At 44.5% G+C, this 14388-nt stretch overlaps 1 protein-coding gene across 2 annotated transcripts; it reads left to right on the top strand.

The window, feature by feature from the left end:
• Positions 1–160: 160 nt before the first annotated feature.
• cdhr1a (cadherin-related family member 1a) lies at positions 161–12528 on the top strand. 2 transcript variants are annotated; one of them, XM_053875965.1, is made up of 17 exons: positions 161–330; positions 815–910; positions 1015–1160; positions 1234–1284; positions 1374–1463; positions 1964–2050; positions 2720–2836; positions 3788–3931; positions 4321–4399; positions 4469–4569; positions 4677–4880; positions 5860–6012; positions 6508–6672; positions 7491–7558; positions 10573–10801; positions 10858–11115; positions 11830–12528. In XM_053875965.1, the coding sequence occupies exons 1-17, from the start codon at positions 252–254 to the stop codon at positions 12388–12390; spliced, it is 2628 nt and encodes an 875-aa protein (XP_053731940.1). In that variant the 5' UTR covers positions 161–251; the 3' UTR covers positions 12391–12528. The 2 variants fall into 2 exon arrangements, with proteins under 2 accessions (XP_053731940.1, XP_053731941.1); XM_053875966.1 differs by having other exon boundaries at positions 11306–11978.
• The last annotated feature ends 1860 nt before the right edge of the window (positions 12529–14388 follow it).

Raw genomic sequence — 14388 nt, 5'->3', positions numbered from 1 at the left:
TAATCCCTACAGTAAACATCAGTCAGAATTCCTCTTAGTTCAAATGAATTAATAAGCTATCTGCTCCCCCCCCACCCCCGGCCCCGCGTGCAGACGCCCAGGTCTCACCAGACTCCATGTAGGATTGTCCAGGTGAAACTCTTAAGAAGAGTCATTGGATTAAGGTGCGAGCAGCTGCCTCTGCAGTTGGACAGAGGCACCTTGAGAGCTGCGTCTCATGTCAGGACGGGTCGTCTTCATGGTGCGGTTTCATGGATTGCTCCATTAGGATGAAGAATGTGAAGATTATAGATCTACAACTGTTATTTTTGTTCGTGCACGCCTGCATCGGTAAGTTTCAAAGTCAGAGTGAATGTATTGGACTGTTGCAGATACACAGCTTCATGAGATGTGACCTTTTTAAACATGTTTTTTTGAAGATTCCATTAAAAATAAAGGCTAGTTGGAATAATACCAAACTGAAAGAACTCTAAAATGTACTGTTATCTTCTCAAAGGCTCAGCAGTGGGCTCAAATGGTTAAAATATATATAATAATTATAAATATATAATCTATTTAAATTGTAAAAAAGGAAACTGTCTCGGGCAATATTGATGCGAAGCAGAGTTAATCCAGCTTTAGAAAGAAGGCGCGTGAGAGGATTGTTCGCTGCCTTGTTCTTCTCCAGAAGTCAAGTTTCCAGTCAAAACAACCATTGAAATCAAAAATACTTCCAAAGAGAATATTTAGTGACTATTTCTTATAGCTGTTTTGAGTGTGTCACGCTTATTTTTCATGTCAAACTCACTTGTCTTAAATCTCCTTCTCTCTCAAGCGAAAGCAGACTTTGCTCCTTATTTCTACGACAATGGCCCTTACAGTCGTAACGGGAACCTGGCTTTGTTCAGCCTCTCAGAGGACACGGCGGTCGGTGAGTCTGATCTCTGACCTTCACCAGGTTAAAACCAAATCTGACCCAGTTTTCCTGGAGGCACGACACCAGCAGCCCACATTAGAGTCCACTGTCTTTCGTAGGTACACACATCTACAGCCTCAACGGCACAGACCCTGAGGGTCAGGAGGTGAGGTACGGCCTGTCCTTCGAGCCCGGCTCCAAAGAATACTTCAGCATTGAGCCAAAGTCTGGAAACATCACTTTAATAGAAGAGTTGGATCGAGAGGTGAGTGCAAAGCAGAGGAACACAACGTCACAGCAACAAACTGGTCTCTCTAACACTGTTTTGCACGACACAGAAAGAAGATTCTGTTGACGTATTGGTGAGCATCACAGATGGACAAAGCAAGGTTTGTAACGTCACTTGGAAAATCATACTCAAACGATATTGAAATACTTTTGCATTAAGTAAACCAACTTTGAATGCGTCGTGTTCCAGGTGGTGGAAAGAGTCACAATATTTGTGATGGATGCAAACGATGAAAAACCAGAATTTCAAAACATGCCAGCCATTATTGATGTACTGGAGGTAAGTCATGACGTGTGTTGCCATATGATTACGTTTACTTGACTCTCTGAATTTGTACGTTTGTCTCTGCACCTTGATTTATGTATATCTGCCTCTCTTTAGTGATATAGTTTGCGGTTTCTTTGCCTTGGCTTTTGCTTTTACTGGCTATTTATGTACCCTTTTTAGGTCTGTGTCACTAGAGATAAACCAAGCAAATAATGGACGGTAAACACAAGTGTATGGTCAAGTTTATGATCAAATATATCTGTCTGTAAAAAGTCAAAAATAGTAATAGTGTTTTGCTCTGGCACATGACCCAACTTGATGAGTCACATTTGTTGGGTTCATTTATGAGACATGCTAGAAAGAACTTAAGAACAATTGAAGCAGAATTATATCCTTGTAAATCCAAGAATAAATATTCTTTACGTTAAATTTTCCTGAACTCAGAGTCCACAAACACATATAAGAACCAAAGAAAATGTGACCAGACGTTTTATATTTCCCTCCTCTGCCAGACAACAGACTCCGGCAGCAGCATCTACCAGGTCGAAGTCGTGGACAGAGACACCGGTTCTGGAGGATCCATCACCTACTATGTCCAGGTAAGTCGACATCTAATGATCCATCCAAGGTCTGTGTTGTTTGTTCGTGTGCTTCAGTCACAGTGAATCCTGCAAACAATGGGTCACCACCTCAAGCTCCTCAAATGTTAGCATGACTCAACTGAGGGGGCGAAAACACAAACATAAGGGCAGAATATTGTGGGAGTTTTAGTTAAGCATGTATAGTGGTAGCTGTTTGTTTGTTGGGCACTTTGTCTCGCAACCATCCTGTCTCCATTCTTTCACTGTTTTCAGTTGATTTCTGTACTTGTATAATTCTAGCACTTTTGAGTTTGTGTTGCTTTTGTTTATGAGGCTTAAGTCCTAATTACATCTCCAACTGTTGTTGTTGAGTGTTGGTATGGACTAAGAGAGGCAACATCTGGCCTCAAGTGACAGCGACCAGTGAGTCAGAGCACATCTGGACGCGGCAGCTTTCACCTGTGAGCGCAGTCCTCCGACACATGTTCTGCTTGAATCCAGATGGAACAAGAGATGTGACATGACACTGAATATGGCTTAGTTGAAAGGAGCCGCCGTGGCTGGACCATCTGACCACTCTTCATGATATGTCACATTATGGTGTTTGGCTAAAGGCTTTCACTCTCGTGTGACCTGATTCCTCAGTGCCATTTTAAAAGCCTGCTTTTGTTTGTCTTCTCTTTGCAGAATGCGCAGTCCAGTTTGTTTGGCATCGACAGACACAGCGGCATCATTCGCTTGAAATCAGACGAGACGCTGGACTTTGAGAAAACCAAGACACATTTTGTGACGGTGGTCGCTAAGGTAGAGAGATAATAGGAGTTCAGTTTCACAGATTTACTGAGCAGTAGTCTAGAGATGGGCTTCCGGATCAGATTTGGTAGGGGGGCATTTTTATTTGTTTATTTATTTAAGCAATGTGCATCATAATAAAAAAAAAGATACATGAAAATAATAATCCGATTGGATTAACCGATATTTATCTGTCTACAGTATGAGTCAGCCCATGATCGTGGCATCACCTCGTCCATTCAAAATGAGGCATTCTGATTGGGGCCCCCAGTCATATTCACACTAAAAACTACTTGCAAAAATACATATATTGCTCATATTTTGAATCGAAAGAAGGTGGGGGATTTTAAGTACTTAGACTCAACTGTTCAGGGCAATGGAGAGTGTGAGGAAGAGGTGAAGAAACGGGAGCAGGCAGGATGGAATCATTGGAGAAAAGTGTCAGGTGTGATGTGTGACAAAAGGGTGTCGGCAAGGATGAAAGGGAAAGTGTATAAAAGGGTGGTGAGGCCTGCAATGTTGGATAGTTTGGAAACAGTGGCACTGAGGAAAAGACAGGAGGCAGAGCTGGGGGTAGCAGAGATGAAGATGCTGAGCTTCTCTCTGGGAGTGAGCAGGATGGATAGGCTCAGGAAGCAGTAGATCAGAGGGACAGCACATGTGCTCAGGTGGTTAGAAGTCAAAGTCAGAGAGGCTAGATGGATGGTTTGGACATGTACAGAGGAGAGAGAGTCAGTACATTGGTAGATGAAGATGTTGAGGTAGGAACTGCCAGGCAGAAGGTGGAGAGGAAGGCCAAAGAGGAGACTGATGGAGGTGGTGAAGGAGGACATGAGGTCTGTAGGTTGGAGAGAAGAGGAAGCAGAGGACAGGGTGAGATGGAGGAGGATGATCCACTGTGGCAACCCCTGAAGGGAGAAGCTGCAAGAGAAAGAAGGTTGATGTATTTGTTTTTATTTCCAGGACGGTGGCGGGAACTACAATGGAAAGGAGCAGTTTCTGTCGTCCTCCGCCACGTTGACGATCAACGTGATCGATGCTCAAGATACGCCGCCATCTTTCATCGGGACTCCTTACTTTGGCTACATTTATGAAGTGTCTGTACCAGTGAGTTGGAAATCCTTTATCTTATCTTTTATACTCAAGTTGTTTTTTGTTTTTTTTTTTAGTTAACTTTTTTATTTATTTATTTGACATTGTCTCTTCCTGATTTTGCTAAAATAAATGCAACAAATAAATTAAATTAAAAACAAATTTTGCGTCAACACAACATAAGCTACATTTAAATGATTGTTAAATATAACATCTTTCAATGGTGATCTCAGCTCTTAACTTCCAAACAAGAACATTTCTTTTGCTGCCCTTTCACACAAATGCCACACCATGCCAGTCATCTCTCCTCACGATGTTATCTCCTCACATGCAGAACGGAATGACATTTTCAGCATTGCCTTTCCATGCTTTTGAGCTGAAACACCTGCTTTTCACTTCCACAGGGATCTGAAATTTTCACCGTCACGGCCAAGGACGGCGACGTGGGGAATCCGAACCCGATAGTCTACTCTTTAGACGAGGGTAAGCATCCGCAAGTTGTGTCATGAAAAGGAAATCTCTTGGGATAACCGTCGCCTGATGCCTCCTCAGGTGATGATGGTGTTTTCAGCATCAACAGAACGAGCGGCTGCATCACACTCCTGACGCTCCCCATGTATCTGAAGAGAGAAATATTCAACGTCAAAGTGAAAGTGAGTGTTGGTGAACTGTTCGTTTAGCCTCATGAGGGTTTAGCTCCCTCCAACAGGCTTGGTCTTAACTTTTTGGATTCAATAGTCAGAATGCTTTGTTTCACCAGGCGTCGGAGGTGGGTCCTGAAGGCCAGCTCATGGATTTCGGACTGGCCACAGTGGTGATCCGGGTGGTGGATCTGAACAACAATCCTCCCACATTCTACGGCGAGAAAGGCCCTCAAAATGTCTTTGAGTTGACATTAAATGAGCATCCGCCTGAAGGCGAGATCCTGCGGGGGCTTAAAATCACCGTCAACGACTCCGATCAGGTGAGCAGCCACACCTGTACTTTGCTTCTAAGTCCTTTATACTTGGACATGTCATGGCTGTCTGTGGGATCAGACCCAGCTGCTGAATTATTGCAGGCTGACAGAACACTCGGGAGATCGAGGGTAGATTCAATAAGGTTTATGAACAATTACGCGAGAAACACAAAAGACAAACAGGAACGCGGAACCAAGGATGCCGACACCACAACACGGAATGGGAAATACACGCAAGGGCAAGGGAAAAACCGTGAGGACGCGAAGGAACCATCTGGCAGCGCAGATTGGAACCCAGGCGTAGAAATCAGTGGAGTGTGATCAGCGGAATGGGATCCAGCCGCGCTGCCGTGAAGCTGAAGAGCGCGAGAAGGAACAGGAAATGGCACAGAAATAACAAAATAAAAGCACAAGGGGAACGAAACATGACAGGACTGTTTTTAATGGATTTGACTGTAGTGCTGCCCTTTAACTGCACTCTGTGATTTGTGTTAGAACGTCGCAGCAAACAGACATGTTTCAAGTGAAACTTGTTACACAACAGTCACTTTGCTGGCTGAACTACATTCTGTCCTAATGAGCTGTTAAACCCGAACATTATGACTCACAATCCCCCATCAAAGTGCACGCTTTTTACAGGGAGCTAACACAAAATAGACGGTGTGACAGAGCGATGACATTTGTCTGCTTATGCAAGCCGGTGTGTGTTTCCAGCTTCTTGTCCAAACCCAGTCCAAATGTCTGATGTTATCTCCGATAATACTGTTACAGCATCAACAGAAGCGCCGAGCTACTGAAATGATAGAAGAATCATAGCGCTTCGACTGTTAATGTTGTGAAAATACAGGCTTTTATGTTTATTGAATCTCATCCAGGTTGTGTACGTTCTGTCATGTCTCATGGCAGATTACCATGAACGCACACATATACGGTAACGCAGCTGCTGTTATGTGCAATTACAGTGATTAAAATGATGCCTCTGCAGGGAGCCAACGCTAAATTTAACTTGAGACTGATTGGACCTGGGAGGATGCTGCGAGTCGTGCCACAGACGGTGCTGAACGAGGCTCAGGTCACGATCCTGGTGGAAGATTCCGCATCGCTGGACTATGAGAAGCATCATTTTCTGACCTATAAGGTGTGTGACGCTGTGAAAGGTGTGAAAATGTGGCAGCAAAGAAGCCGCTCCTGCACCTGCTTGGTCATTTGTGACGTCAATAATTCAGGATAAAGAGCCGCAGGCTTCTTCCTGTAGTTCCTCTGTGGAGGAAGTAAACAGCTGTACTGGGACATTTTCTCAGTATATTGCCACCTGCACATCAAGAACCCCACTAAGCTTCTCTTTCTGTGCACCCGAGGCTAGAAAATTATTCATCTTTCGGTCGCTACCCAAAGCTGGTGGCTCATTGGCCGAATATAAACCATGTGTGGGACTCACATTTCATCCTGTTACTCACTTGAGATTGACTTACAAACATAACTTTAACATCTTTCCAGTTATGAACTGAATCAAGTCCCACTTCTTATTGAAATGTGTTCCCACTCCCTTCTCTGACGCCTTTAAACTCACTCCAGTCTTGATGGTGACTGTCCAGTTTATCAGGCTTAACATGCGACTCGTGTTGTCCACCAGCTACTTGCCATCGAGATCGACACGCCGGAGAGATTCAGCGCCACCGCAGACATCGTCATCCATCTCATGGACACCAACGACAACGCTCCCAAATTCTCCTCAGATTACTACATCGCCAGAATCCCGGAAAATTCGCCGGGCGGCTCTAATGTCGTGTCCGTCACGGTGAGTCGCTCCAATTCCATCTAAAAATACCCCACCGATATACGTCACGAGGAGTTTAAGAGGTGCACTGCTGATTTGAACAAAATGCCAGAGTGAGCCATTAATTCCCTAAATGTAGACTTTTTGGGCCGAGATTGGTGAAAACATGTAGATAAAAGCGAGGCTAGGTAAGCTGCCAGATGGCTATCACTTTCATTTTGTTGTGTAACACCAAATTCCCAGATTTTCGTTTTTTAATGCTCAGCAGCACATGCATCTGCAGAGCAAACAGATCTGCAGAGCAACACTTCCAAGGTCACGGCAGAAAAGATGGGAAAAAAAAAATCTTAACGTCATAAACCATCCCATTGACCTTGGGCCTTCTGTCAGCGCCGCGCAGATGACTTTGTACCAAGACCCCCTGCTGCGCTGCGAGGCCATTTCAATCAGATAAAAGAACGTGGACGTGCGACCTCGGCCACATGGAGACGGCGGAGCGACAGACAGACGGATTAGCTGGTGATCTCATGATGTTCCTGTGACATCAAAAACCATTCTGTTTTTTGAATGACCTCTGTCGCATCCTGCGCAGACCCACTCCCATGATTCATTCCCATTTCTGCTGATTCAAGACAACACATGCACTCTGTTGCGCAACAACAGCTTTAAATGGTCGACACATCTTCCTTTCTTTTCCATATGGGCAGCATAGTTCTGGTCCCCTGGGGGGTGCTGCTGTTTGTTATGGACCACGGGAGGAAATCAGGGTGCTCTGCAGAGAAAAGTAATGACCAATAGAAATTCCTTATAGTGTGCTACACTTTTTGTGTCTCTCTCAGGCAACAGATCCAGACTCAGGATCCTGGGGTGAAGTCAAGTTCTCCATCTATGGATCCGGAGCAGACATGTAAGTTAATAAGGCAGATCCTTCTGTCATTACAATGTAATTATTATCAAAAAGTTTTTGTCTTACTCACAACTCGAAGCGAAGAATTGTATCTCTTTCCCTCTCATTCAGCGCAATCCCACTTCTGACACCATTTGTAGTGAACACCTGCCACAAACTCTAAGCCTTAGTGGGGAATCCTGAAAACAGACCTTCACATACCAAAGATGGAGTTCATTCATTTCACTTTCTCGGGTTCCCTGAGAAGCACACCCTCCACCTATACTCCCGAGTCTGTAAGACTCATAGACAACTTCACCTGAAGGCCCTCTTTTGCTCAATATTACGCACAGATTTGGATACGCATGGAGCCTTCTGTCCGTGCTGTGTGTTCGTTTTGTCCATATTTCTGCATGTTTCCACAAAGCTTACGGATATAGACAAAAGGGAGTAGTACCACTGGAAACCTTGGGGGCCAGTGTTGCTGTTACTCCCCAATACGTAGGTTGAATGAGACACAACAACAGCCTTCTACAACGCTGCCTCCATTTTGTCTTTTGTGCAAGTGGTACATTATCAGTGCTTCTCCTGTGCCACTATGTTTGTTTCGGAGTTTGTTGTTGTCATAAACTTTTGACTGGGGGCTGCTCCCCCTGGTGGATATATTGGGGAACAGCAACACCTCCGCAAAGAATGCATGAAAGCATGTGCTCATGAATGATAACATCGTTTGAAATGTACGGATACAATTTCGTATGTAAAGGCAGCATCAATGGGCCTTTAGGGTCCTTCATACGAATGAAACACACTTGATTTGCTTTGACTGTCCCACTTCCAACACCAGACACCGGTAGAATTTGAAGTATAATTTAACCCCCTTTTTTCTTTCTTTGGCTCCACAGCCTCGACTGTAACAGCGTAAACACCACCATTGTGTAGTCCTTAAGAAGCCAAGTGCTCGGACGAGATCAAGCTCAGATCACATTGTTATCTCCACTATGAACATGTTAAGTAAAGCCAGTGAAAAGTAAACAAACCAAAACGTGGTTTCCTACTATGGAAACATCTGGACTGGATGAGGAACTCCATGGCATGAGAGCGTGGCACAAAATGAATGTGGGTGTGTTGTAAACAGTACGACAACAACAGGGTTATTCTAGTGCAGAGACAGGATGAACGTCTGTGACACGAACTGACTTTAGAAAGCAGAACAAAAACACACAGTTATTGAAGCAGACTTTTTATTGCAACTCTGCCCAGTTCATTTTAGATAAGCACCTAAAGTCCCGCCAAGAATGCTCTGGTATTTTCAAACATCACAACCTTTATTAGATTTTCAGAACTGTTTAGAGAGAGAGAGAGAGAGAAGGGCGAGAGAGAGCGAGAGGGAAGCCACGTTCCGAAAAAGCGAGAGCACAAACATCCATCTTGGTTACCATTCAAAGAAAACCTGACCTTGTGAATTTCAGTTCAAACATGTCTGTAATTCTGAGCGCAGATCGTCTCTTGTAGCAAAGACTTAGAGAAGAGATGTGATGTCACATTCCATCCAAGAGAAGGATTTCAAAAATAAGCAGGGGATAGAGATTTGGGACATTTTTAGCTTAGCGCATCAACTTTGGACAAAACCACTTTGTGTTACCTCAGATTACCTAAAAACGCCTTCGTTTCGGCGACTAATTCGTCATGAGGCAAGTTTTAGAAGCAGTTTGGTTAAGAACCGACATGAATGTAAGACTTTTCCCAGAAACACTTTTCCATGTACAAGAGCATGTAGTCGCTCGGTTGGCCCGTTCATCCTCTGCTGCTGCTAATCCTCTAATAGGATTGGAGGAGAAAATAGACTTGCTCTTTGCTGCGGACTACCTTCACCGCCACGAAGTTCACGTCAGCCACCGAGGACGACCAAATCCTCCTCTCCTCCTTTTGTTATTATCCAACGTTCCATTCATGAAACTGTCTTTTTTTCTGCCGGTAGTATCAGCATAGGTCAAACAAACCTGGACCCATGAGTGAAGAATGTATGAAACAAGTTCAAAAAAAAAAAAATCTCAGGATAAAAATAGATTAAAATGTGCCTTTAAATTTGATTTCCAAGAAGACTACTAACCTTATCTTTTCAGGCTGTATTCCAAAGTATTAGCAGCAGCTAAAAAAAAAAAGAAAAAATGATTTTTTTCTTCATATATTAATTTAATTATCTTTACATCCATTTTTTACAGCTTATTTATTATGTCTAGCAGTTTGAATTCAAGGCCAGTTATGCTTAAATGAACGCTAAAATTGACACTTTCCACCCAACTGGGGTCACAGTCAGTGGCTTTGTCTCTTACGATTCAGGGAAGTGCCACCTCACTGTGTGTTGCCTGGTTTAAGCTTTGCACCTCTCCTAAATCTCCCCGGAACTGTCATGAGAACGTCATGTGATGCACTGAGCAGCAACACACACAGATCTCTTAAAGTCGCTTTCTTTTTTCTGGGACGAAAAACTGATGCCAAAATTTGGAAAGAAATGTGAAAAAACTATTTCCATTTGTGTCTATGCATTGTTTCCTTATTTATTTTCGCATTTAATTGGATAATTTTTGGCACTCCTGGTATTCCATATAATGTATTTACTGTAGCTAATAAATCCTAAAACTGCTAATGCTGTGAAGCTCGACTCCACAAATGATAAAAATTCAATGTCATCAAATACAATTTTTAAATTAATTACTTTTTAAAATGACGTAATTGAATGTAGACATCGGGATCAATGAATATTTGGGTCAAAACAAGGTGTTTATTTCAGAGGAACAGAACTTACAGATGACGTTCTGGCTAGTTCTCTCAGTTAAGAGAGTCCTGTGGGGGCAGGAAAGGTTCTGAAGAGGGGATGTGACATTCTGTTTATTGACCGAGAGTCCAGCTCAACTCAGGAATGAGGGTCAGGGACTCTCAACCAGAGTTCATGTAAACAAGCTTGATGAATGAGGAGGTCAGCGTCGCACCCTGAGAGCCACACGTTGCTTAAAACCGCCTCCTGTTGTTGCCAGGTTTTTGATCCAGCCAATGACGGGTATCATCTACACCCAACCGTGGGCGAGTCTGGACGCCGAGGTGCGGTCCAAGTACAACTTCTACGTGAAAGCGGAAGACTCAGAGGGCAAGTACAGCCTGGCGGAGGTCTTTGTCACGGTTCTGGACCTGAACGATCACCCACCTGCGTTCAACGATAACTTCCTCGAGAAGACCATGGTGATCGGAGCGCCGGTGAAAATAGAGGTAGGTGGGATCACGCCGTGACGGGCGGTGACCTCATTGGACCACATTTTCCACAGGCCGTGGACGACGACGCGGAAGTACCGAACAACGTCATTGAGTACGCCATCATGAGGGCCGAACCAGAAAACAACATCTTCGACATTAACTCTGACACGGGGGAGATCATGCTCAAGTCCTACATCAAGTCCATGGCCATCATCCAGAACATCACCAAACAGCGGGACTGCACCTGGTCCCTGGTGGTGCAGGCGCGAGACCGAGGGCATCCGTCCTTCAGCACCACGGCCGTAGTCAAGATCGACGTTACCGAGGCGGTGAGTTACGCCACACGCATTACGCTTCCGTTAGTTTGTAAGTGACGCCCGGCGGCCTGTTTCCAGACATGTGACACGGCTATGGTGTATATATTCAGTGGGCTCCGAAATGACATTCCTCAGAAGACGTTTTGAATCAGAGCTGTCGCTGCAGTTCACTGTGAACTCACTGAGATGCTTATGTTTCCAGATAAAGTCCCGATTTGTCACCTACTTCATGGGCCTGAGGAGACGTCCAGGCGTGGTGTTTGGGATTTGTTTGACCATTGTCACCGTGGCCATTACACTGACTATCATCATATCCACTCTTATTTACTGGAGCTCCGTGAAAAAGTCTCGAACAAAACCTCAGGGCAAGATCAGAAAGATTATCAAGAGGCCCGTGCCATAAGCGAAGCTTGCCTTGAGATCATCAGCACATCAGTACTGTGGTTCTTATGGGCTGTGATAGAGACTTTGTGGTAGTACTAGTTGAGTCTGTAAAAGAGTACATGAGCACAAAGAAATGTTCCCAAGCCTCTATTCAAGTGGCCGATGCTGAATGGTCTCAGCAAGAGGGTTTCCCAGTTAACCTCTCTGATCTTGTCCCAACAAACCGACACTGTTCATGTTGAAGAAACACACAGCAGTATTTACAGGCAGCGCTCACAATATTTTGTGTGATCGACAGTGACTTCAGTCCCGTTATGTGTGTTCTCTTGTGCTCTTTTACAGACCAAAGTCAATGGTGGCTCTTTGGGATCAATTTTAATGCAGAATAGGAAAAGCCCGTTACAAATCTTAGGCATACTGGCTGGTTTCATTAGCGTCACGGTCACTGTCACTGTCATCATCTCCACGGCGATGTTCCTGCGCAACAAAAAATCCAACAGGATCATGCCCAACCGCCGCGTGAGGAGGCGGCAGCGGACACAGAGCTCCTGGATCTTCCTGAACCCGCTCAGGAGGCTCAATAATCCGGAGGAGAAGTTCCGAGTGGAGGAGGAGGAGGAGGAAAAGGCGCCTGCGGCCAGAGTGGAGAACGTCAACTACAACAACAACGCCGCTAACGTTGTGAGGCAGTGGCCCCCGCCGCCGTCCGCCCCGTCCCTGCCCCCACCGCCGCTTCCTCTCCCCTCAGGTGAGCGTAGGTGGGCGGTGCCGACTGTCTCGGCAGATGTGGACGCCAGACCCAAGCGAAAACTGGTGAACTCCAAACAGGAGACTGTGAACAGAGCGCTTGTTTCAGAGCTGAAGATGAGACTGGAGAAGAAAGGACTGCAGAATAACATGTAGTGGGTGTGTGGGCGTGTGTGAGAGAGAGAGTGCGGCTGTGTGTGTCAAAGGAGATGCTTTTTATTTCTCTACTTTAATAACAGATCGTTGTCAACTGATTCCAATAAATGTCAATAAAGTCACTTTCTAACTAAAATATTTTTGCCCAACAATCTGCAGCTTTCTTTCTTATCTGACTCCTTTAGCCTGGCCTCACCCTCCAAGCTTCTCCACATGCACTCACTTCCCAGCGCGCCACTGTAAACCTCCAAACCTCCAAACTTCTGCTTCCCGTCTCCTTGTCACAATCCATCATGGCGGGTCACCCGTGCCTCTCACTCTGTCAACCTCCACTTTCAACTCCCCCGCATGTTCTCTCAACACAGGAGGCTTCAGATTCCACACAACACGGGTGAAATGGGTCTGTTTTATTTGGACTCCAGCAAAGCTCCTTAGAGGAGATCTTCATGACATTTGAACTGTCTAAAGAGATCAGCACATAGGGAAGGAAAGGTTTTAATCCAGGTGAGCGACAAGACGGGACTCTTCTGTCACGTAACCGTGTTGACTTTGTGGACTGACATCAACTATTATGGGGAGGGGATCGGTCCTGAAAATTCACCCGCTTGACTCTCCAGTGTGAGCTATCTAAACGGATGACAGACACCATCGTCCTGGCGCTCACCTCACAAACAAACCCAGGCCTGTTAAACAAGCTTGTCTCACTCACGCCCTCGTCTGGGCGCCACCAGCTTTGCACAGAACCAGGGAGCAATAAATGTGTCTCACTTTGTTTCTTCTGACCGTCATTAAAAGCAGAACAAGAAATGTCTCTCTGAGGACCCCAGCTGGGCTCCGGGCTTGTTTTAGTAAACTACCAAGACACTGTTGTTCCATTACAATAATGATGAGACGGGGATTGAAGAAACTTTATGGGTTCTCTTGGCAGGACATTCAGTCTGGACGATTGTTCAGACTCAGCGTCAGAGACAGTCGCTAGTCTGGTGTGTAATCTGGAGTTAATTTCATTTGAAACAAGGGTGGGGACTGAAACTCCCAGAGAGAACCTCAGCATTTTCATCTCTGAAGACCTTTTCCTCAGTGCCACTGTTTCCAAACCATACAACATATTGTTTAATGTGTGCAGCATATATATATATATATATATATATATATATATATATATATATATATATATATATATATATATATATATATATATATATATATATATATATATATATATATATATATATATATATATATATATATATATATATATATATATATATATATATATATATTTGAGCAAATCTGGGACAGTATTGATCAGGAGGTCGACCTTTGACCTTGACTGGGGATATATAGACACTACTACCACGCATGAACACTCAACAATTTAGCGTCATCCATGAACCTGTGAACTGTTTTGGGGAGGAAATTGGAGTGTCTGATGTTGGGCTCCTGCTTGTTGACTCCACAGCTTGAACCACCATCTCTGCATTTCCAATGGTTCCATCTCCATTGAGCAGCATCAAACCCAGATCCCAATTATGAAGCTACAAGCCGCTCTCTTGAAGTCCGTGGCCAAACATGCACATGGTTTCTGAGTTACATAAAATTGCTGATTACTTTAATCCATCTTCCTCTTTATAATATTGCTCTGATGGCCAGAACCCAAAACTCACCCTGGATTGAAGATGTGTGGCGCTGGCAGGGAACTTTCTGGCATCTTTACCATGGTTATGATGACGCAGGACAGACTTTGGGGATTATATCCCGAAATAGAATCTGACCCCTCAGTTGCTTCGGCCCAAAAACAGAGGCCGTTTTTATTCCACCAATATGTGATATTTTGCTCTCGGCGAAAAAAGGCACAATATTCAGAATGGCGGCGGACGCACACAAGATTTTGTTTTTAAATCACAAGCTGTTAATGCTCTCAAGTGAAATGAGGGAATATGAGGAGCCGCCCAAATGATCATGCATTATGCCATGTAAGAGGCAGCCAGGATTACT

This window comes from Synchiropus splendidus, chromosome 9 (genome assembly GCF_027744825.2).
Source record: "Synchiropus splendidus isolate RoL2022-P1 chromosome 9, RoL_Sspl_1.0, whole genome shotgun sequence".
NCBI classification, from domain to species: domain Eukaryota; kingdom Metazoa; phylum Chordata; class Actinopteri; order Syngnathiformes; family Callionymidae; genus Synchiropus; species Synchiropus splendidus.
The sequence above is the reverse complement of the archived record's forward strand: the minus strand, read 5'-3'. Positions and strand labels throughout refer to the sequence as shown.

Coding starts and splice junctions, on each gene's coding strand:
- cdhr1a (XM_053875965.1), top strand. CDS start 252: ATGGATTGCTCCATTAGGATGAAGAATGTGAAGATTATAGATCTACAA. Junction 6,673..7,490: donor CTAATGTCGTGTCCGTCACG/GTGAGTCGCTCC, acceptor TGTCTCTCTCAG/GCAACAGATCCAGACTCAGG. Junction 7,559..10,572: donor TATGGATCCGGAGCAGACAT/GTAAGTTAATAA, acceptor TGTTGTTGCCAG/GTTTTTGATCCAGCCAATGA.